At 31.6% G+C, this 23,955-nt stretch overlaps 1 protein-coding gene and 1 non-coding gene across 2 annotated transcripts; both read right to left on the bottom strand.

Annotated features, from left to right (window-relative positions):
• Positions 1–340: 340 nt before the first annotated feature.
• On the bottom strand, positions 341–16,859 carry Bm4502 (Uncharacterized protein; the record flags this gene model as incomplete). The annotated part of the gene is made up of 9 exons (XM_001902036.2): positions 341–514; positions 1,008–1,100; positions 1,683–1,933; positions 2,365–2,572; positions 5,090–5,252; positions 7,186–7,296; positions 15,039–15,132; positions 16,461–16,533; positions 16,659–16,859. The coding sequence occupies 9 exons, from the start codon at positions 16,857–16,859 to the stop codon at positions 341–343; spliced, it is 1,368 nt and encodes a 455-aa protein (XP_001902071.2).
• Bm16876 lies at positions 11,196–11,232 on the bottom strand. The gene has a single exon (XR_006228125.1). It is a non-coding gene; the product is annotated as a small nucleolar RNA Bm16876 (small nucleolar RNA).
• Positions 16,860–23,955: the final 7,096 nt, after the last annotated feature.

Here is a 23,955-nt window from a genome sequence, read left to right as displayed (position 1 = left end):
AAATGAATAAATAAAAAGATAATAAACGATAATTAGTAAAAATAACAACAAAAATACTTCCTTACAGTAATTGCTAATTTGTGCCTGTATGCAAAGATGCTTTTATCTCTCCATCCATCTATGTCAACGCGTAACTTTTCAGTCAAAAATTTAGATTTCTCAAGATTTTAGTTGGAAAACAGAAAATAAGTGATGAAACAAATAAACAAACAAAAGTTTTTTTTTTTTTTTTCAGTTTTCAACAAAAACATCAGAAATAGAGACAGAGGAAGAGACAGAAAGAGCAAAACAGAAGGTTGTTTGCCTGGTTCACCTGAGCCTGAAGTCACAGTGTGCCAAATCACTGGTCACCATTACTACTACTATTACTACCACCACCACCACCACCACCACCCGTTTGTGTACCGTCACAATCGACGGGTCGGAATGTGCAATCGGTTTGTTGGCAGCGCACCTGTTGGTGCTGTGGACAGCGACGTCCGCCTGAGGTAAAAGTTGTCAACGCCCAATCCTGCTGCAAAATATCAGTTTTTTGAATAAAATGAAGCATAATGATGAAGAAAAAAAACAAAAAAAAAAAAGGAATGGAATTATTTAAAAATATCGAAATTCTGTAAACACAGATATAATATGAAAATATGGCGGCACAACAACCTCCGGGTACGACAGAATGACCACAATTATCCTAATGGATATCAGTTGTAAAAAAAAGTAAAAATGTAGCAGAATGCATGGTGCAAGATAATTAATAACGAGGATAAAGTAAAGAAAGCCACAAGAAGTAGTAGAAAGGTTCTACCCAATGTCTATCACTACAGGAAGTGCAGATCAGTCAGTCCAGCGTAATCACCAAATTTAACTGAATTACCCATAAGATCGTCATAAAAAATTTAATATGAAAAGATGAAAAGTTTAAGATTTTAAAGTAGATAGTTCTAAGGTGTTCAAATAATAATAATAATAAAAAAATAATAATAACAACAAAACTCGCTAAATAAGACGCTTACTTTTCGTTTTTCGATGTCTTTATCACTATTACCCATCGCTGAATCGACGAATTCTTGAGATCCAATGCCACAAACATTGCTTACTACTAAGCGCTGAAATTGAACGATGAGAATGAAATGATTGTGTGACATATGAAACAGCTATTGGAGCAAACAGAATGATTTTTGAAGCAAAATTTTATAATTTTCTTCAACTCCGAATATATTTGTTTTGAGACTTAAGCCATCAAACAGATCAACAATCAATCAGAACATTCAGTTTGTCCTTCTCTCTCCTTGTCCTATTTATATTCCTCTTATCACAATTTATATTTAGCTATTTATCCAAATACACGAGTTAACGATGAAATGTAGTCTTCCAATCATCTCTAAAATGATTAAAACAAGAAGATAAAAGATTATACTCCAATTTCGGAACAGAAAAAAGATTATCAACTATTCCTTAGACAGATATAAGTTCGTTCTGCATACCAACTATATTGCAAGCATTATCGGTACAAATTAAGGTCTGCACTAGAATGAAATGTATTAGAAAAAAAAAGAGAATAATTAGCACTGACAAATTTTAACTTAATTCTATTAATTCCATTATCATTTCAAAGTCCATAAGTTTAGATCCAGTCTAAATACATTTATTTTTATATTTCGGTTCAGATATTTTAGTAAACTACCAACCTCTCGCATTTTTTCGAAATCCAGCGATGGTCGACCGCTGCTGATCATACGACCACGTTTCAGTGGATGCGCGGGCAACGCATCAAGTTCATTAGCGGAATCTGTTTTATTCGACTGCTGATGATGGTGATAGTTGGCTGCTGTAGAAGCTAGAGATGAACGTCGAACACCTGGATTATGAATAATCACTTTGACCGGTTGTCGACGTGCCGCAACAAGTGTCTCACGTGAATTGTCACCATTGCCACTGCCTGTAGCATTACTTATATTTCAGATACTAGTAAATTATTGAATTCATTTCGCATCGATATTGCAACTTGTACACCACTTCCCCATATTCATCACCAAAAATTCTTTAAAATACCATAGAAAAAATAAGAAAGAAAAGAAGTAGTAGACGATCGTGTAACATATAACAGCACTTTAAATGGGAATATGCGCAAACATATTTCATATACATCTACTCACTCATATAACCATCATTCAGTATAGTCTTGCTTGGATCTATTTGACCAAAGATAACACATCGTCTCGTTCTTTCAAAACATAGAACATAACATATATAACATTAATATATTGTGACGACAATAACAGATGACTCGCCTTCACAGCGCAGTACGGTAGAGAACAGTTTTCTGCTTGCGAACGACCATATGCTATCTGTTTATAACTGGTAACTTACTATTGTAACTACGAAGTCGCATTGCAATCGGAGAGGACGGTGATTTGGTAGTTTCACGACCAAAACGAAATTTCGTTGCTATACTTTCGTATCGACGTTTCTCCCCAATTATTCCATGGGTTACTACTTGTTGTTGTGATTGTGACTGGTGATGATCGTTAAACATCAAATCGAGTGCAATATTTTTGTCACTCATCGTTCCAGACTCCTAAATTATTTAGAATTACTTATCTTAAAATTAAACTTTTGGATTTAATAAATTCCCCGAAACGCAATGTTCTCATCAATTTGTTATTATATATATTCCTTTTTCTTTCTCACTTTTTAGCTTCCAATATAATTATTAAAAGACTGCCAAATCCAGTTAAAAAAAAAACCTAATTTTGAAATAATTTATTCATTTTTCCAGATCCAAAGTTTACTATAAAAATGAAAATGATATTGATGAGAAAAGAATAAGAAAAAGAAACAAAATTGGTGAAGGTGAGAAAAATTACTCTTATATGAAGTAACAAATTGTAATTATTCACTGCCGGCGATATTATTCTGATAGTCGTGGAAACTCCAATTTTTTGTAATATAAAATAATAAATATCATATGCAAATTACAAAGAAATGAATTAAGTAGTTAGATGCTTTATTACTTCACATAAAAGGCAGAATGTTAATATCGCCGGCAGTGAATAATTACAATTTGTTATTCATACTTTAATTATGGAAAATTAAAGTATATTTGTCAACAATAATAGTAGTGATGAATAGAGAAACTGGATGAGTACACTGCTCCATACATTACTATGTCCTATTTTTGTTTCATGATCCGGCCAATGAGATTCCGTACCGCGGTGCAAAATAATCAAAGCATTTAGATGCAATATGAAAGTGATAATCCACTGATTCCAATTAAACGACTTGTTTCTTGGGAACCTTTTTATGCCTAAATTTGTAATTATTGTCTCTTGACAATTAACCTCTTTTAATCACGATCCAACCAATGTTAGAATGTGATATTACCTATTTTCTTCTGAATTAAATAAAAAATGTATTGTGAGACAAGGAAAAATCAAATTTATAAATATTTTATAGACTGAAAAGGAGAAGAAAAATTTTAGTGGTTCAAATTTTTTTTTCAAAGATAAAATTTTTATTACTTGCACCTATAGATCAGTGCCTATTTCGTAAAACCCAATGGTTGAAAGAAGAAATGAAATTTGAAATTGAAAAATTAAAGGACAAGCAATGATTAACGACTATCAACGAGAGATAGCACAGTTCAATAATGCCATTTTTATAAATTCAAACTGAAAGAGTCTAAAACCAGACAAGCCACTGCTACCGGCAATAAAAATTATCAACACTATGTGATTTAAAAAAAAAGAACGAAAATTATTGGAAACTATTAGAAAAACTATCATTTAGTTTTCTGATACATACAGTAAACTAAAAGTACAAATACTTTAAGCTTGAAGTATCGGCCATATGTTACTAGAGAGATGAGCCCTGCAGTTTTCTAAGAATGTGACACATTTTAAGCTAATAGAGAAAGCTAAAAACATAGCCTAATACAAAGAAAAAGTCACAACTTGGGTAGGATTAGATGATATAGAATTCGAAGTTTGGGACATGATTCTGTGAGGTGGTACGTCAACAGGAACAAACAAATATTCGAAACGTTCAAACAAATATTCGAAACCTTTTATAATTTTTTTCAAGTTATTTTTTTTTTTTTTTTGCTATATTAATTAGGTCGTCCAGAATGCATAAAACATCGTGCTTTAGAGCCTTTTATAATACTTGAAAAAAAAAAAAAGAAAAAAAAAAATTACTTGCTTTCAGTAAGAATCATAACAATGACAAGCAGAAATGATTTTGATAAGATATTAAAAACCAATTTTTTAGGAATGAGTTTGCAGCATTTGCCGAAGCAATTCCAATTTTTTAAGTCAAAATTGCCTTTTAAATTTTCGGTCGTTCAAAGCCTTTTCTTTTTTCAAAAATTATTCATCAAATTTCATAACATTCAGTAGGCTACTCTATATGCACCACAATGGGAGATGGATGACATTTTATGTTGAATGGCAATTTTGAAGCGGATGATGACTACCGAATAAACAGGATACAACCTTAGAATGGTCTGTCAATTGTCACAAAATGTAACCATCTACTACCCATTACCATCTAAACCACTACCACCACCTGCTGTGCGTAGTTTACAAGGAAAAAGAAAGGACGCCGGTAGGTTCGAAGTACAAGATATAACAATACATATCTTTAGAGAATCTAATTTTGATTTTCTTAATGTCATATAATGCATACGGATCATAATGAAACTCGTAAAACTGTCGGAGATAAGTTCTGATAAGATACCAACATTTATGAACTCATTTTACTCTTGAATTCTTAAAAGATAGCACTGCTAAAATATAATATTCAAAGTATGATTTTCCGCAAATATCTGGAAATATATATATATAAGTCTACATAAAAATATAAGTATATATATATATATATATATAAGTCTATATATATATAGTCGCAAATATAAATCTAACTAATATATATATATATATATATATATATATATATATATATATATATATATATATATATATGTATATATACGAGAAAACGAAGAAATTATATCTTCCATTAGATACATTGCAAGAAGCAGTACACTTCACAACAGCAAAAATAATTGATAAATATATGCCAAATAGTTACTCACCTGATTCGATTCATTCTGAGTGTAACGTCTTCTAGTAACTGGACGGAATGCTCCCGTTTCAGCTTTCCCTGAGTCAGCATTGTTAGATCCATTCGTACTTACAATATCTTCATTAATTTTACCCGCATTCATCAAAGACATTGTTGTTGCTGTTGATGTGATACTGGAAATATATAATTCAAAAGCTTCGAAAAAAAAAAAAAAAACAAAACTTGTTGCAAGGCCATCAGTTATTGATGTCTTGACAAAACCATATATTTTTTATCATTGTAAATTTAAATGAGCTTCCGAAAGTTCCAACCATTAAATTAAATTATTCTACAGCATCTTTAAATGTAATTATCAAAATTTTTTAACTGAAATGAAATCTTTCAGCAGATTTATTTTACAATTCGTTGAAAAATTAATAGTGATCCATTAATTTTTTTTTTGCTTCATTTCCATGAAAGATTAAACTCTAGCGTGAATTTCAATTAATCCTTTTCTTTTATTCTAGCTAACCAAAAAGTATCAGTAATATAATCCACACGTTTTATGTCTAATTCTCCTCATCTCTTTATTTTCTTTTAATTTCAAAATTTAGTAGACTTTAAAGCCTATTTCAAAAATCTACTTCATTCAAAAATTTCTCCTTCTTCTGCGTACAAACTAAGTGAATATCTCTTTGATCTCGTATCAGTTGCATATTTATGTCCACCAACAGATACTCACTTCCAAAATATCAACTGGATGAAAATCAAATCAAAATGAAATATCATCGCTTTTAAGAATCAGTTTTAAGGCATCTGTGACACACAAATCCAAATAGTATGGTATAGGTAGACATCGTCAAATATTCCTAAGGAAAGAGTAAAGAGTGCTATGACCTGGATGGTATCGATGTGTGAAGGACGATCTAATAGATCGTATACAACTCCAAACTAATTCATTGATTTCCTCATCGTAGTACGGAAACTAGATTAGAGATGAAGGAGGGACCCAAGAGGCAATCAAATTTTAATCGTCATAATGCATGAACAGGTATTTCCCCTTGACGTTTTTCTCCCAATTCTGATTACTGCTAAAAGCAATGAATTGCCAAAAACTATTCACTAAATCCAAAAGTGGAAATTTAAAAAGAAAATTAAAATTGCCAAGTATAAAGAACAGCAGCAGTACTTCTGATGGAATTCACAACAACAATTGATGCATGGAGAAAATGCTCGATTACTATTGATTCCTTTTCCCTGTAATTTGGTATTATTTTTTCCCTTCCCTTAACTCATGCAAAAAATGTCATCGTTACTGGATAAATGTCGAAATGAATTTGACTTGAAAAAGCATGTGATAAGAAAGTCGATAAAATTCATTAAACTGCTCTTTGGCAATTGAAAAACGCACTAATTTCTCCAAATTAGTTTCTTTCATTCAAAACTGTTCTCTTCATTTAATCTATTTCAATTTTCATTTTAATAATTGGCTGGACAAATATAACTATTCCCTTCCAATCATCGATATTACTCTGTCCACGTAAGAGTGAAGACAGGAGCTTTGAAATATTAGTTGAAGCTTATTTGTCAGAAATTATCTCCTCATCAAATCATTAGTGGATATAAACGCTCCATCAAAATGTGATTCAGCCAGAACAACACAATGATAGTGAAAATCTCATTTCAGTTAGAAGATGGCTACCGTACGAATTATATATAGATTGTTGCTTTTGAAAACTATTCAACTAACATATTTTTACTATTTTCCTTATTCAGAAAAAAAAAAAAAAAAAGTATTTTAATGGTGTAGTATATCAAAAAATGTAGCATTAGAGACCCAAATTTCATTTCTAATTTAACATGATAAAAATATGAAAACTCTTATCAGATAAATAGTTTGCATTCGTAAAGGTGGTTTTTATCTTTCTACAAATTATTTCACATATACACTTTTTTTTTTTTCATTTTTCAGTGCCTTAATACTGAACATAGTTTTATTATTTATAAGTAGTTATGAGCATTCCAATTAATCAACAGCAAAACATAAAAATGATGAATGCTTAAACAATATTTTAAAATTTCTAGAGAGAAATCTGGAAATAACTGGAAAAAGGGTGATAAACTTACCAATTAGTACCCCTTATAAGTTCGTCCAAAATATTATCTTGTGATGCTTCGCTGATTTCACTACTTCTGTCGTGCAACACAATACCAGATTCACAGCCTGTACTGTCCCAGCTGCAGGAAATTTAAAAAATTAATTTTTCAAACAGCTTTTTTTACAAAATACAATGCATATGAATAATTAGCATGAAGACTAAGCGCAAAATTTGCAAAAAGCCGGTTTCATGACAGCGATTTAACCCGATTTCAATTTTATGAATTCATTTTATGCCTTTCTTCTTACTACGTTAAATTCCTAATCTTTTCCCCCTTAAAAAAGTCATTCAAATATGAAATAAAAAAAATATATATATATATAAATCGGCTACAAGAATTCGGGTGGAATTTGAAAACGGTTAAGTACATTAATTTTAAAGAACAATTCTGACATTTGAAGTTCTCACAGTTCAAAAGTAAAAGATTCCAAGGGGAAGTGAGACCTAAAATTCCTTTCAAGTATATGGAAAAAGGTGTTAACAATAATAATATCATAACTTTATTGTGATTATTTTCCTAAGAGATTGCCAGTTAGTCCTACCACTGTTTGCAAGATAAAACGATCCCCGCTTATTGTTGGGAAGAAAATATAAGATCCGAGCAGGAAGAGGAGAAACGGATAAGTTGGAGTCTAAAAAGTGAAAACAAATCATGCAGAAAGTACTTAAAAAATGAAGCACGGCTGGAGAAAATCCGTTTTAGAGATTTGCTTTTTTTTTTTGTTACAAAATGGATATGTCTCTTACTTATTCCATTTCCAAAGACGATTATCGGAGGCTTACCAAAGTAGAATATCATGCAAAAAAATCCATAAAAGTAAAGAATTCTGAACGTTTTAGCTTATTATTGGATTTTATTAAGAAGTGTTAAGAAATGTCAAAGCATACAAGGAGAGCTATTTTCTTATGAAAAAAGACATGAAATCAAGAAAAAAATGATGAATTTCAAAAAAAAATATATTCCAAATTTAAAAGAAATAATTTTTTTTAGTTTATTTTAACAAAGAAAATGCTCATAGAAAACTAGAAAGTATTATAAATGAAGGTATAAATTCTTCATCGGTATAACGAAGGATAATTAAGGGTAAAATTATGCTCTTCGCAAATGATAAATAGGTATTTTAATGGTTCGTTAATTTGCAGCAATAAGAAATGATTACATATGTGCAGGTTAAATTCAATTTAGATAAAAAGCAATTCCCATACTAACTAATTCCTTCCTGGAGTGTAAACTTTACTCCTTTTTTCCTTACAATTGAATTGAATTGGATCAAGTGATAACAAGAATGAATTTAAATTGTTCAATGAACCAATCTTTTGACTAATACGCAACTCCCTTATAGTTAAGACATGTTAAAAAAAAGAACTGTTTGCCACAATGTTAGGAATTTCACAGTGGACCAGGTAAATCTATTATTAACTAGCCCTAGACAGATGCTCAACAGAACTCGAATGTAAAGAACTTTCTTTTTAATTCATTTATGTAAGCATTAGGCGTGTCCAATTGGAAATAAAAATTAAACTGTTAGTAATATATCAAATGGGAAAGGAGTGCCATCAAAGAAGACCGCCAAGACCAAAAGTTCCGTACGTGTTGCTATGCAGAAAAAAGCCAGCATACTGTTGGGAGATAAGAAGTAGTGCGGATGAAAGACAAGAACTGATTTAACTTTGCTGAGTGCGGTTGCTCTTTCTTGCTGTTCTAAAAGACAGTTTCGTCCTCGAAGATATCGTTTAATTCTCTAGTTATCTGGAAATTTCGAATTTCGTAAAAACAAATACAAGCGTGTGAAAAATTCAGGTGAATTTCAGGTGAAAAAATTCTTTATCCGCATAAAAAAAATGCTGTCCATTATATTTATCACTATCCGAAGAAATGTCAAGGAAATATAGGAATAGGGGGATATGTAGTAAACAAAGTATAGCATAAATCCGAGTCTGTTATGCGAAATTAAGAGATTGCAGGAGAGCTGAAAAACGAAACGACAACCAAAGCTAGATCTAATTTCACGCTTATTTGAGCTTAGCTTTCTGACTTTTTGCTATAAATGGACGATGGCGACGACAGAAAGTCAGTCATCTATCTAATTATTCAACGACCAGCCACATCTATCTATTTATCTATCTATTCCAATCCAATCTCAAGCCTATTACTAGTTCTCCCACGCATAACTAATGTGTTTTCCGAGAGAAAACCACCCTAATTAGGTCCCCAAAGGCTGAAACCCTTTAACCAAGTGATGAGAGCCTTTGCATCACACTATATACTAAAGGTTCCTATCTTTTCTCGTCTTCATTACTAATCTTCTTTCCTTCCTTGAATACGAATGCTGTGCAAAAAAGGCCTAAAAAATTGGTGAAAAGTGGGAAGTAAAGGAGAAGTGAAAGAAATAACCAGAAGAGATACTCTTCCTCCTTCTCTATTTTCACTTAACTAGAGCTCCTAATACAAAACACATATATATATATATATATATGTATACACATCGAAAAACCTTTCTTCGAAAAATTACTGATGCGAGAAATTTGTCTCTTCACCAGCAACACAAATGTCCATTCTCTTATCCTTGTACCTACTTCCTTCGTCAGTTAATACCTGTCAAACAGAAATTTCTTTTTTCTTAATCACAGACGGTATCAGTGAGGTTGTTTGAAGAAGCACTAATACATCACATCAAGTTACTATCACAGATATGAATATGAATTCCTGCTGTAATAATCCTAAGTATACTGAAATTTCAATTTATAAGCAATAGATTTGTTTACTGGTAACTTGCACAACTGAAGTCTAATAATAATATTTCATAGCATCAAACATGAGCATACATTTTTTTATGAAGGAAGAGAAGATTAAAAACTTATTCTTTTAAGGCAAGCAATTTATCACTTATTAAACTATCAAATAAGTTCGATGTTATAACAAAATTATCCATAATGTGGCCTGAATAATTCCGAAACTATATGTTGACCACATATAAATTAACACAGTTTGCATTAAAACATCAATTCAGTATAATAAGTGAAGAAGGCAGTTACTATATGTGAGAGTAGATATTACTACCGCACCATAAGAATGACGAAAATGAACGAATGTGAAAGAATCATTAATGCACCATTAACATTATCAACCCGATCGACTTCTTCCTCCCTCACCCATCCAACCATTATCTCCGTGTTTATTTGCATCATTGAAAAGTGTATTGGCTTCATAAACTGACAATCTTCCTACATTGCTAACTACTGGAATGTTCAGGATTAATTTAAACCCTTATTTCCTTCTCACATATGCAAAATTGACAAGTCATTAATTATCTTGTCTGCTACAATAAAGCTGACACAAGTATCACCGTTCATTTTATATATTTGCATACGAATCCCCGACTCGTTTTCAGACATATTCACACTTAAACTTATGGTTTGCAATTTACGTTTGTCTTAGACCATTCTACTTAATCCATTTTTATGGTTTCTTCCACGGGTAAAAATCATCTGACTCGGGCAAATTTTCACAAAAAACTTCATATAAAAACAAAAGAAATCGCTTTTATATCTAGAATCCAAATTCAAAATTGAAGTAGCAAAACTATACTTCTCGGTTGAATAGATGACTTTTTCTGAAAAGACTTACTTCTTTCATTTCAGCTTACTTTATTCAGTACTTTTTTTTTCTGCACTTTCTGTAACCGGGACAGACTGAAACACATATCAGGAATACGATTAACAAGGTCTTTGCATATAAGAGAACGACTCATCAACAAATTTGGCTAGTTATGATGGCACTCACAGTCAGTCCGAGATAACTTGCATCGAAGTGACGAAATGAAAATGTTGCAAATGATGTGATAAACAAGTATTACTCTCCCCATTACTTATCATATACAATCCATTCATTTCAAATGTAGGGTCATAAAAAGGTTTATTTAACCAGCAATTAAGTAGCAGCAAGAGAATTAGAACTTAGCAACTTCAAATCAATTCCTGATGATTTCATCTCGATAATGATCAAAGATGAAAAGAAAGCAACTTTAAACTTATCATACTTGTATTAGCAAAGTGAAACCATCACGATTTCTGGTCTTTTTTCATTTTAAACTTATCAGTTATCATGCTGAAATCCTCTTCTTTATTCTGCAGCAATATCTAGCAATCAGCAAAATGAAAGAACGGTTTCGATGGGCAATAGTAATTAACAGTAACAAAAACAGTAAGAATAATGATTATTAATGATTAATAATAACAATAATAATTATTATTATTATAACAGTAAGCGCTAGAGAATACAAAAGCTTTACTAACTACTACTTCAATTTTATGATCAATACGGTGATAAAAAAGGCCATGTAGAACAACACGTGTAGTGTCAATGGAACACTGGGACAGTCCTGCTGTCATCCATATTTTTTCTTCCTTTGTCATTAATCCCCTTTTTGCCACTGATTAAAAATGCTTTTTTTAGCTTAACATTCCAAAACCTCAATCAAAACATCATCAGTGGGATAGTGGAAATAACCTGTTTCAATTATATTCGTAATGCTGCTGTACTGAATGGTGTATTCAGTCTCCGTACAAACACCGCCATCACTCTCTCATTACATTTTCTAACTTTCCTGCTGGAAGAGCCGATTAATGCTTACTGCAAACAAAGTTCAAACAAATCTGTCTCATAATCCAATGAATTTGAAAAATAAATTTTTCTCATCAAAGCAAATTGTATTGATATCTAGTGCAAATGTACTAATTGAAATTCGGGAATAATCCTGTAAGAATCCCAAATACGTCCATATATCCTCAAAAATTGGAAAGGAAATTTAAAAGAATAAACCCATTCGTTAAATCTAGTAAAGAACCAATGTAAACAATCCGTTAACATCTTTCTTTTCAGTCGAAAATCTCTTCCGCACTGCTATTTCATCCTTCCCCTATATTCATAAAACTACACGTATGCAGAATGCTTTAAATAAGCCTAGAAGAGGATGCATAGCACTATTCCAAATATTGAATTATTAATGACCCACACATCATGTGACCCTCTTTCAAGTAATCATTAAATAAATTAACCAATCAAGTGATATTAATGTATGTCTACGTCACTTGTTTTTTATTTTTCTCCTCTCTTGTAAAGGTATCAAACTACTCCCTCCGAATATTCAAATTTCGAGAGGTAATCTCAGTGCATTTTCAGGTTTGTGCCGTAAGTTCCATTACACTTACCATTACCGCCCTGTGAATCTTTCATGCAACCCACTGTCATAGTCACAACAACAACGAAATGTAAAAGTTGGCTATTTGGTTCTCAATGCGTAAATAAAATTAATAACGCATAACCTTCCAATGTTCACTGCCCCTTTTTGCTACACCATCCCAACTGCGTCATCCAATTACCACACTGTTTTATCTATTCTTTCTTTCTCGTCTCAGACCTTTTCCATTCTCTTTCAACCATTTATTTTTTCTTTCAATTGTTCTTTTCACAGTCTTTTTCTCTCTTACTGGCCCTTTCCATTTCTCAAGATGAACATCTTTTGCCTCTCAATAATTAAATGTAATTACAAACATCTACTGCTTCAGATGCATTCACAGTTCAGAATTTAAAAGCAAAGAAGAGAAGAAATCTACACCTATTTCCCGGAAGAGTCCTTGCCAAAACCGGGTTTACGTGAATCTCGTACAGTGCAGTATTATATCATATAGTATGAATCGTTAATTGATGGGTTGGTCATTCTGTTTCATTTTTAAAACTTGCAACATTTACAGCAACAACAAAAAAAAAAGCTATAAGATTGATAAGGAAGAAAGACAGGCTGATAATAACACTAATATAATCTCTAGGGTTCTGCTTGAAAAAGATAAATGTAAGATTAAGGCTTTTGGAAGAAAATATGAGTAAGTTAATACTGATAACAACAATCATGATAAATTTCTAATCATTAAACTGTATTGCATTAATGACAGGTTGGTTTCATTTATAGTAGTTGTTGCAGAAGTGAATAACGAAGATGATCGGAATTAAATAGCATAAGAGAAGTAATGATAATGGTACAATGTATTCACGGTTGAACAATATTTAGGTGACTTTGTCAGAATTTTTTTCTCATTTAATGGCACCCGATGTCATGCTCTTAGGACACATTTAATTCTACATCATTACTTTCAATTATTATGTCTCACTCATTAATATCACTCGATGATAGACACAAGTTTAAATTAGAATTCGTCCATTCTAAATGCCATTTGTACTCTTTTCCCCATCTATAGAGAAGGTAAAGAAAATTGTCTGTCTTTCTTATCGATGTACTAATTGCCATCAACAATAACTCAACAACCATCCATCAGAACGATAATGACAGTTCAATAGGAATGTAAAATTACTTTAACCAATCAACAATATTATCCAGTCTGAAATGTGGCGCAAATGGACTCAATACTAGAGTAAATAAAAAAGGATAACCATGAATACATTGTACCATTATCAATACTTCTCCTATGCTATTTAATTCCGATCATTTTCAATATTTACTTTTGCAGCAACTACTAGAAATGAAACCAACCTCTCAATAATGAAATACAGTTTAATGATCAGAAACTTACCATGATTGCTGTTATCATTATCATGATTAATAATATATATCTCACAACGATTATTATTACCACTACTACTCTACAACAACAATTAATATCAACAATTTATTACACATAATCTTCTTGCTTTCTTCTTTAATAAAGTTAATTAACGGACAATGAAAGTAAAAAATATGTAAAATGCAAAAAGTTTCCCTCAATATAAACTTTCAGAAAAGAGTATCGAATGAAAATGTTACTTGCAAGTAAAACAAATTTAATGGTCGAAATCAACAAATAACAGGAAAGTTTCCTTTCTCTTAGTATAAGTCTCGAATCCTTTTTGTTAGAGAAGGTTAAATCAATTCATTTGATCTATAGCATTTCATTTCTTTCGAATTAACTAGTTTATTAGCTATGTTGTGTATGCAAAAAATAAAAAGGATTGTTTCATAAAATTAAATTACTTATTATTCCTTATTAGGCGATAATCCGCTTCAACCTTAACAGATCACGTCAGGATTATCAGTATCGATTAAAGTGGATTTGTATACTGTATAAGAATTTTCCATCAGTGCACAAGTTTCATTTTCCACAGAAAGTATAGGTAATTGAAACAAAACTACTCATGAATTAACTGAACATAAACTTGGAACAATAAAATAACCCACAAATTTTTTTAGTTTTTACGACGCAGTTTATGACAAAAATCATGCAGAAAAGTACATCAGTTTGTCTAGTTACACATGATGAACAATATTTACTAGTATCGGAGATAGCACTTGCTACATGGAGATTTCTTGAAGGAAATTAACCTCGGTTTGAAGAAAATAACAATTCTTCACCGCCTTCATCTAGAGCACTCGAAGTAAATAGGCTTCGAATTCTGCATATAAAGGCGGTGAAAATGCTTTCTGTCCAGCTAGACACATTTTATTCATAAAAATTTACTTCTGCTCTCTTTCTTTCTGTTTGCCTTTGATTTTTTCTTTCACCACACGAAATATTTAATTAAAAAAAAAAAGAAAAGAAAAACTCTTAAAAATAATGGAAAGATTACATCCGTTTTCCCGAAGATAACAAGAAATTTAAAATAAAAAAGCAAGTTATGATTTCTTGACTTAATATCAAATCGGTATTTGCTCCAGTAAACCCAGTAAATCGCACCGAAAATTACTGTCAGCAAGAAGCGGCTTTTCCTAACTTTCCAGAATTTTAATGACAAAATTAACTATCATTAGAAAAAAACAAACTTAAACAAACCTATCTGTTTCGAATTCACTAGCTAGAGGCGGTGAGCTGGTCAGATTTGGTGGACTGCTTCCCATTATATCCGTTGAAGGCGCTCTGTTCAGATCTGCAAGTTTTTTTCGATAAAATAATTACAAAAAAAAGAGAAAAGAGAATGAAGAAAAAAGAGACAGGAATATTACTAAACGATAGTGGACAAATTAAAGAAGGTTCCTGGATAAAAAGATTGAGCATTCTTTTCCAAATGTCATACTTCAGTAACAGCAACAGTGAAAATACTATCATCGACAGATGTTGCCATAATTAATAGCAGCAATATGTAAATTTTTAAGCAAGCTATTAAAGCAAAGCACAATTCATGAAAGATCTGAAATGCTTTAATTTCTTTTTAGTTTCAACATTTTCATTACACAAACATACAAACATTTATGCTTCAACTAATCATTCATTGGAAGTCGCCTAATTTGTATAAAGAAAGAAAAAAAAAAAACAATCTGAAACTATGAAAACCTCTCATCCGTTGGGCACCTTAATGATTTCCAATATCAGCCACTGCATCGTTAATCTAATTAAACCTATGATTGTAAGTGATTTCCAGAAGTTCAAAGTAACTGTTCATCAAATGATTGCATCAAATCTAGTGAAATTTGCATTAACTAAATAATCATTCATTCCATCTCTTTCGCTATATTTACCAACAAACCAAGTAATCAAGACGATTAAGAGCACATATGGATGAATAAAATGTTGGAGAAAATGAAGACTTGAAAATTACTCAATAACTGAAGGTTTTATTTATCTCCTATATGTCATTTTCATGCATGAAAAAGTACTGAATTCAAAATTTTCAAATTTAAAATGACTGTTACGAGTGCAAATTTAAAAGTTGAGCAGCACAAATATGAAATTATCAATTATCATTAAGTCAATAATGTTTCTGAACGAGTCAAATTACACAAATGCTCTATACATTATTACTACATTTTAATAGGAATAAACAGTCTCGAGTCCTCTTTTATCACCCTACTACATTTATTTATATTTCAATCGAAGCAATTGATTAGAAGAGGTATGAAGGAGAAACGGAAAAGGTGTAATAACTATTTAAAAGCTATTTCCCAAGTTCACTTTATTTTACTTGCATCATAACTATTCTATCGTCTCCAACTGTCCATTTTTCTCTTCAACTTACTTTGGACGATAATAAAACTGATTTTAAAACAATACGATTAGTTTTCGAATTCTGCTGCATACTGTCAATAGAGTGTATAGTAATTACTTTCTTAACACTCCTGTATTCTGATAATTAAATAATGTAGACAAGGTAATCTTATTAAAAAAGAAAAAAAAAAGTGCCACAACATTATTAATTGTATGCACCTCTATTACTTAACACTTTGATAACAGTGTCGATTATTTAATCCAAAAACTTACTTGAATCAAGCTGTTCTAATTCATCGTCATCTGATTCGGTTCCCGAGTCAATCATCACCAATGCAGTATTGTCCTGAATGTCTCAGGTACATTTCAGGTCAGATGTGTAAAAATATTAAAAAAAATAAAATAAAATAATAATAATAATAAATAAAATAAAATAAAATAAAATAATACGAAAAAAAAAAGGAAAAAAACCTCATAAAGTGCACTTATTCGAGCACTTCGACGACTTGGTTGCTGAAGTAGTGGTACTATAACTCCAGTTGGCACTGTTGCCGTTGTTCTATTAATTCCAAGATTAACATTATTAGGAGCAGACCCGAGTGAAGCAGTATTGCTTGTTATTTCCTCTTGCAGTGAATGTTTCTTGAATTTGTTCACTAATTTACCGAGCATTTCCGCTCTTTCTTACCCTGTTTTGTATCCAATATTTCAAAAAGTCGAAAGTTTTTCAGATTTAAAGATTCACAAATTAAAGAGAATAATGTGGATGAAGATGATGACTCTTCACGCTCTTCAAATTTACTCTGTTGCTAGCAAAACCCGTATGACGATGCGCATACACGCCTGCACTTGCACCACGAAACGTCTGCAATTGCAAAAAATTTACTAACCACAAATGTTTTCAGACCACTACTGTTATTGCTCTTCTCGTAAGCATTAGAAGATTTCACGCAATATACATCTAATAATGCACATAGTAATATTAATACAGCAACATAAACTAATTGAGAAAACAGCATGTTTACGTGACTGGTGATTATTCACGTCCTTCCAGTTTACTTTGTTCCACACAAAAATTTGAATGAATACCCTACCACATGCAGGATAATGGTTGAATGAGAGAAAACTGATATCACTTTTACGATCCTAAAAAATCCCGTAAAGCAGTAGAATTAAACTGAAAAAGGAATGGTATATAACAAATACGTGAGATCCAGCAATTTAATAACGTAAAACATTCGCACCACTGAAACACGTATCAGTTTGATTTTTTTTTTCTTTTTTCATATTTTGATTCGAAGAAACTAATTGACAAGGAACAGCTGGGATTACATAAAAAAGAGATAAGAAGGAGTTACTGCTGGAACGAATCCAATAAATGGTGAAAATTTTTGAATTTTTCATCTTCGAAGATTAAAAAAAGTAATTCATGCAACATCTGCCATGAGATGACAGCATACGTTCTTTTCTTGTCATATAAATGAATGAATTCAATTCACTATATACAATTAAAATTAAAAGAAAGAACAAGAAATAAAAAAGTAGTGAAAAAGAATGGAAAAATGATCATAGTGTTTTGAAATTGAATCTATTCCTCTTCAACAAATCCATCCAAAAATTCAAATGAACAAATAAGAAGAAATGGATCCAAATATTTGCCAGTTTCAACCATCGTTAAGGTTAATGAATGCATTTGCCGTTTTTTTTTTTTTTAACGAATAATGGATTAACGAAAGAAAAAGCTTTGCATTGATGCCTAACAAAAACTTATTAGCCTTAATAGTTGAAGAAAGAACGGACATGATAGGAGCAGATTTTCAAAGCTCTACAACTAGGATAGAATTACATCTGGATACCAATTCAAGAAAAGATGGCGAGTTTATTATTAATTTTCAAACTAAACATTGAAATATCCAGAAGTTTTTTTTTTTTTTTTTCGTTAATTATATTGCCAGAAGTTTTTTGTTAAATGGATCTAACAATAGACACATTATTAAGTATATCTTTCGTAAAGATGGTATAATTCTGTGAACCAAACAGTCATGCATGACTGATTAAAAATTTTAAATTAAAGTTTAAAGAAAGTATATTTTTTGTTCTCCATTCATTCCTTAATCACTATTTCATCAAGATGTACTGAAAGCGAACTATTTTATTGAATAATTACTTAGATTTATCGTGCCCAAAAAGGTTGGTAAAAGTGTTAAACTGTTTGCGTATTTAAAGCTTACTTTATGCATTCTGTTTCTCCCTAACATACAATGTTTTTCAGCTTCTTACTTTCCGTCTTCCTGTCAAAAACAAGAAAAAAGAAAAAATCTGAAATCATTGTTTTCTTTTTTTCGTTTCCTTTCTCTCTATTGTTTGATTTGTCCACGAATAACAAACCAAAAATTTGTTGTGGCATGTGAACATTTCCTGAAAAAACAAAAAAATTTTTTAACTTAGGAATTTTTCCAGGAAAAACGCAAACGACACGCTCAACCGCAAAACATTCAATGGAGCAAAGAAAACAATTTTTTGAGGCAAAACTTTAACGCTTCAATACAACTATACGAAATGACTTTATAACACGTTACATAATGTATTGCATTAGCGAAGCTATCGTATTAATTCATGCATGCACGCATGAAAAGTGCCTCAATGCATGACACAGTAAGCGACAAGTTGAAAATTCATGCATTTAGACATATTTTATGAAATATGCATCGTCTAGAAACTGAGGAATCACTCCCAAATAATGAAAAGAAATGATTGTGAAGTCACACTTAGCTTCTTCTCTTCAATCAGTGTATTTAAAACAGAGACCTGAACTATACTGAAAACAAATTAAGCATGATTTGAAGATAAAACAAATGGAAATCACGGCTAATCCTTTAATTGAAACATTTGCACTGATAAAATTTGGGAGGAAAGTGAAGATGAATTCTAATCCCTATACATAAATCTTTTCTAAACAAATAGTACTGAAAAGTGAGGCAGTAGGACTGTTTCACTGATAACCTCTCAAGACAATATCAAACCGTTTTGTTCAATCTATTCGTTGATTAGACTGATTCGTGAATGACATAAGATTAAATAACGCTCAAATGTCACCGTGATGAATTGTGCAGTCGAATTTGACGAGAGAAGGAATATATAAATATGCAAAATAGCCGCCAATTTGCTCGCTCTACTGATTTCATGGCGTAAACAAAGACAATTTGAAAGGAAATAAAATTTCAGTCAACAACAATCACTAATCTTTAATGTGTCTTAAGAATCAAAAAAAAGAGAACCATAAGTTTGAGCATCTAAAAATGAAGAATAAAAAAATTCACATCCTAATAATTGTAGACATGAGAATGCTCAAAACTCAAATCTACCGGGAATATATTTGGTTCATTTCAAGTGAATCAATGAGAGCAGAGACTAAAAATGACTGATATAATGCTATTACACAAGTGAAGAAAGAATTAAGGCTGAAACATTGAGTCTGCATTTAACGAGTAATGTAATCCGGGTAGGGCAGTCCATCCACAATCGCTGAGGGGAAGGAGAGGAAGGGCGGGTAAATTTTATTTTCTTCCATCTTATGTCAATCACACTCCATATAACTGAAACATAGTGTAGTAAATGCATGTGTAGTTCGTAAAATAGGAATTTCTGTTGGGCATCTATTCGCAAACTCTTCATCAATATAACATGTGCACACACACACACACACACACACACACACACACACACACACACACACACACACACACACACACACACACACACACACACAGACACACACACACACACACACACACACACACACACACACACACACACACACACACACACACACACACAGACACACACACACACACAGACACACACACACACACACACAGACGCATACATACAAAGCAAACACTTCTCAGTGGCGAATATTGCAAGCATTTAAATGCAAGTTTTGATAAGATGCTCAAAACAGTTCAAAAATAGTACCATAAATATCAGTTCGTAAAGGAGGTTAAATACATCGGGATTCAATGCTAGTAAAACTGAAAGTAGAGACCTTTTCCAGCCTTTAATTGGACACCAATTTTATAAAGCTGCTTAAAACAGTTACAATTTAGCAAGTGCTTACTTCTGAATATGAGTTTTGACCTAGCAAGCACAGATTTTCATAGCATCATTGAAATTTAGTAAGCATAACATATATTCCTTGATAATGAGCATTGATTTTTTTAAATGTTCTTGAAATTTTATCAAAAATCGTTAGTGATAATTAAATTTTCAGCTAAAAGAAAGTTTTACAATCTATACTACCATAAGGAAAATTTTATAATCAGGTGTATGTTATAGCTCAGATTGCCGGTGTTTTCTCATTTTTTCTCATCTAATTTCAGTGAGTTCATTTCTTCTTCATTGCACTCGACTTTTTTTCTTAATTAACTTCATACAAATCAAATATTATGTGAAATAAAACTTGAGGTTAAAGTTCAAGGTTTTGCAAGATAACATAAATTAATATTGAAAGATTTTTTCCTAAGGCAAAATTAACTAGCAGTCTTTCCAGAAACAAATATGTGGAGTGACATCTCTCCGAATGTCATTTCCACTCCTTAATGGAACTTTATATTTAGTTCTCTCGTTTTCCTTCTTGTAGAACGTAATGAATTTTTACCATAACCTTGTCAAAAATTTGACTTTTGGGAAACAAAAATAAATAAGAGGACAGAAATGACAACAGTACATTGCTATCAATCTGAATATCTTTGGAAAGAAGTTAGTATTGTATCATAGACAATGTTCCGCATTGGAAAGCCTGCGGATCAGATCAAAGAAGATAAGAACCGATAAAACGGCAAGAATAATTTAAACATACCTCAGAATGATGTAGGACTTGTCAAAATCCGATTTTGATCTTTGATTCGATTAAATTGCTGAAATTCGCGAACAAATTTTTTTACTGTTGCACTTCACTACTACCTCTGAAGTGCTGCTTACAAAATTTATTCCTTGGAAAAATCGATTCTAGAGGAAGTTCTTCAAGCCTTTTTCTAATCACTAATATCACTAAAAGTACTCGGACAGATATAACCAATGGAAGAATAACTAAATTAGGGAACAATTCGACAAGCTTTCACTGAGATTAGAGATTTACGTACATGAATGAACTTTGTATTAAGTTCGAGGCAAATTTTTGAGTGCAATTTAAATCATTCATTTAATCATTAAACTAATTAATTTTAAAAATTCTTTCTTTAGACAGAATTTAAATAAAAATCATTCTATAAGTTTTCTTTCATCCTGGACAAGAAGTTCCTTAGTGGAGGAATAACCTATATATTCAGATAAGATTGCCTCTATTTCAATTTCTGCTTTAATTAAATTTAATGGTTGTATCTGCTAATGTTCCACATAAACTTTAGAAAGCAAAATCAGACATTTTTTATGGCAGAAACTTGACAAAATGAATGAATCCTGAACATGATTATGTGCAAGGGTGCTTGCATTTTCGCTTTCTACTTGATTAAATCCATAAAACTTTCTTCTATACTTCTTCTATACTTTCCTTTCTCTTCCTATCCATTCTTTAGCTTTTTTATGTCAATCTCAAATGCTGATAATCAATCAGGAGGCAAACCTTTTTGAACTAATCCTCCTTATTTCAGTATTACTTCTAAAAGTGTACATACATTATCTATATACGTGTGTATATACGTTCATGATAATCATCTGAAATCAACGAATGATGCTAGAAAGAGAAGTGTTTCAAGCAAGAATTCCGAGTAGTAATTGGATCCATAGTTGATAAAAAAAAGGAAAACTGAACGCCTACACATATACATACACATACATACACACACACACACACACACACACACACACACACACACACACACACACATACACACACGGTCCAAATGTATATATTTAATTAAAATGTTTGCTAGTTTTAAGGATTTAGAAACAGTTAGAAAAGCTATTACACAAACTGTATTGAACAAATAAAATGAATTCAGTTCAAATCATTTCAGCACTAGCCAGCTTTTTAATCATTAATTTACACATCAACACTTTCCTTCCTAGTACCTCAAATCACTTCACTCCTCTTTCTTGCTGTTGGCATTAATAACGCTTTTAGTGATTCCGTCGTTCCTTACCAGATAGATAATCGCACCTATCACCTTCTTCCCATTATGAATCAATAAAACTATGGAAAAGTTACTGCCTTCTAAATTTTCACTGGTAATCTTGATAACCTATTCATTAAACAGAATTAAATTTTTTCCTTTGCGTAATTACTCCTAAGAAGCTGAATGAATGATTATACACAGTTCTTTCCATTATTTCACAATAAAAGTATAATGAATATTAGATAGAACCTCTACAGAAATGGTAGTGAATGAAATTAAAAGACTTAGAAACAACGATGGAGGATTCCTGATTATCCCACCTAAAAAAAAAAATGTTATTTTAACCTATATTATTTATTATCTTTAAAAAATAATACCACACTGAGAAGATAACGACACCAAAAAAAGAAAACCAAATGTGAATGGCATAATTTAGGATAGGCAATAAATAAGAGAGAAACCAAGAGCTATACGTGATAGCATTGGTCATCGAGCTTTAATCAGGAAATGACCCTCATAAGGTGAATGCTTCGGCAAACATTCGTTGGAGACGTATGGACGATCCGACGATTTCTGCACTGGCTTCCTCAAGGGACCACCACATTTACTATTGCACTGTGCAACATAGAGCAAAGAGTATTGCGAATCGGAAATAGAGAAAAGGTACAGGTAAATATGGCAAACTACTATACTACTACTACTGTGAAGAGTTAAAAGCATTATTCACCTAACTGAAATCATTGAAAATGAGAAGCACATCTCACGCTTTTCCCCTTCTCCTCTCCTACTCTTTCCCATCATTGTGAAAAAAAAAAAAAAAAAAAAAAAAAAAACAAAACGAGGAGTTAATTTCTCAAGAGTGTTTTCACAATTCCACTTCACCTTTGTTCTCCTAACCTTTCGCAAGTACCTGCCGCCTTTTTCATGTAGCACAAGTCGTATTTACTGTACTAGTGCTTCCATTATGCCACTCAATGCAATCAAGTGGGAAAAATTTGCTCACTATGACAATTCCTATCTTCCTTTCCGTAAAAATTATATTCAAATTTACTTTTATTCTTATTTCTAAACTATACTTCCATTTCAAAATGTTAATAAATCTCTACGGTCGATAAAATTCGAATTTCACTTCCTTAACAATCACATTGCCTTGAAGGCTAAAAGACATAACATTTCGAACGTTCTCACTAGTCATAAATAAAACAACTCAATTTTTCGAAGTTGATACCTTACTCGACTTAACTGCCTTTGTCTCTCTTCTCCTCTCTCTCTTTGTTGATTTTAAGGATAAGTTCCAAAATCACAGCTAAATATGAAAAGTAATACAAGCAAAGTAAAGTGACGTAAACGGTGCAAGAAAAAGATGCACAGGAAAATTAAAATCCAGAAATTATGAATGGATAAAAAGTAACCATGCAGTAAATTACAACAGAAGCATATTTTAATGCTTGGGTAGATTAAAAGAAGTTTCAGAAATGTAAATCTTATTAAAAATTTGGATCTATTACAAGGAGGAATTTGGTTGTCGAGAAATTATTACAGATTAAAATTTGCATCTAAAACAAAGGATCTCGCTTATTAGGATTCTAATAATTCTATTTAGTGCTAAATTTTCAGAATTATGAAATCTAGAAAAAATAAGAAAAAGTAACGGA

The sequence above is a fragment of the Brugia malayi genome (genome assembly GCF_000002995.4).
Source record: "Brugia malayi strain FR3 genome assembly, contig: Bm_v4_Chr4_scaffold_001, whole genome shotgun sequence".
Lineage (NCBI taxonomy): Eukaryota > Metazoa > Nematoda > Chromadorea > Rhabditida > Onchocercidae > Brugia > Brugia malayi.
The sequence above is the reverse complement of the archived record's forward strand: the minus strand, read 5'-3'. Positions and strand labels throughout refer to the sequence as shown.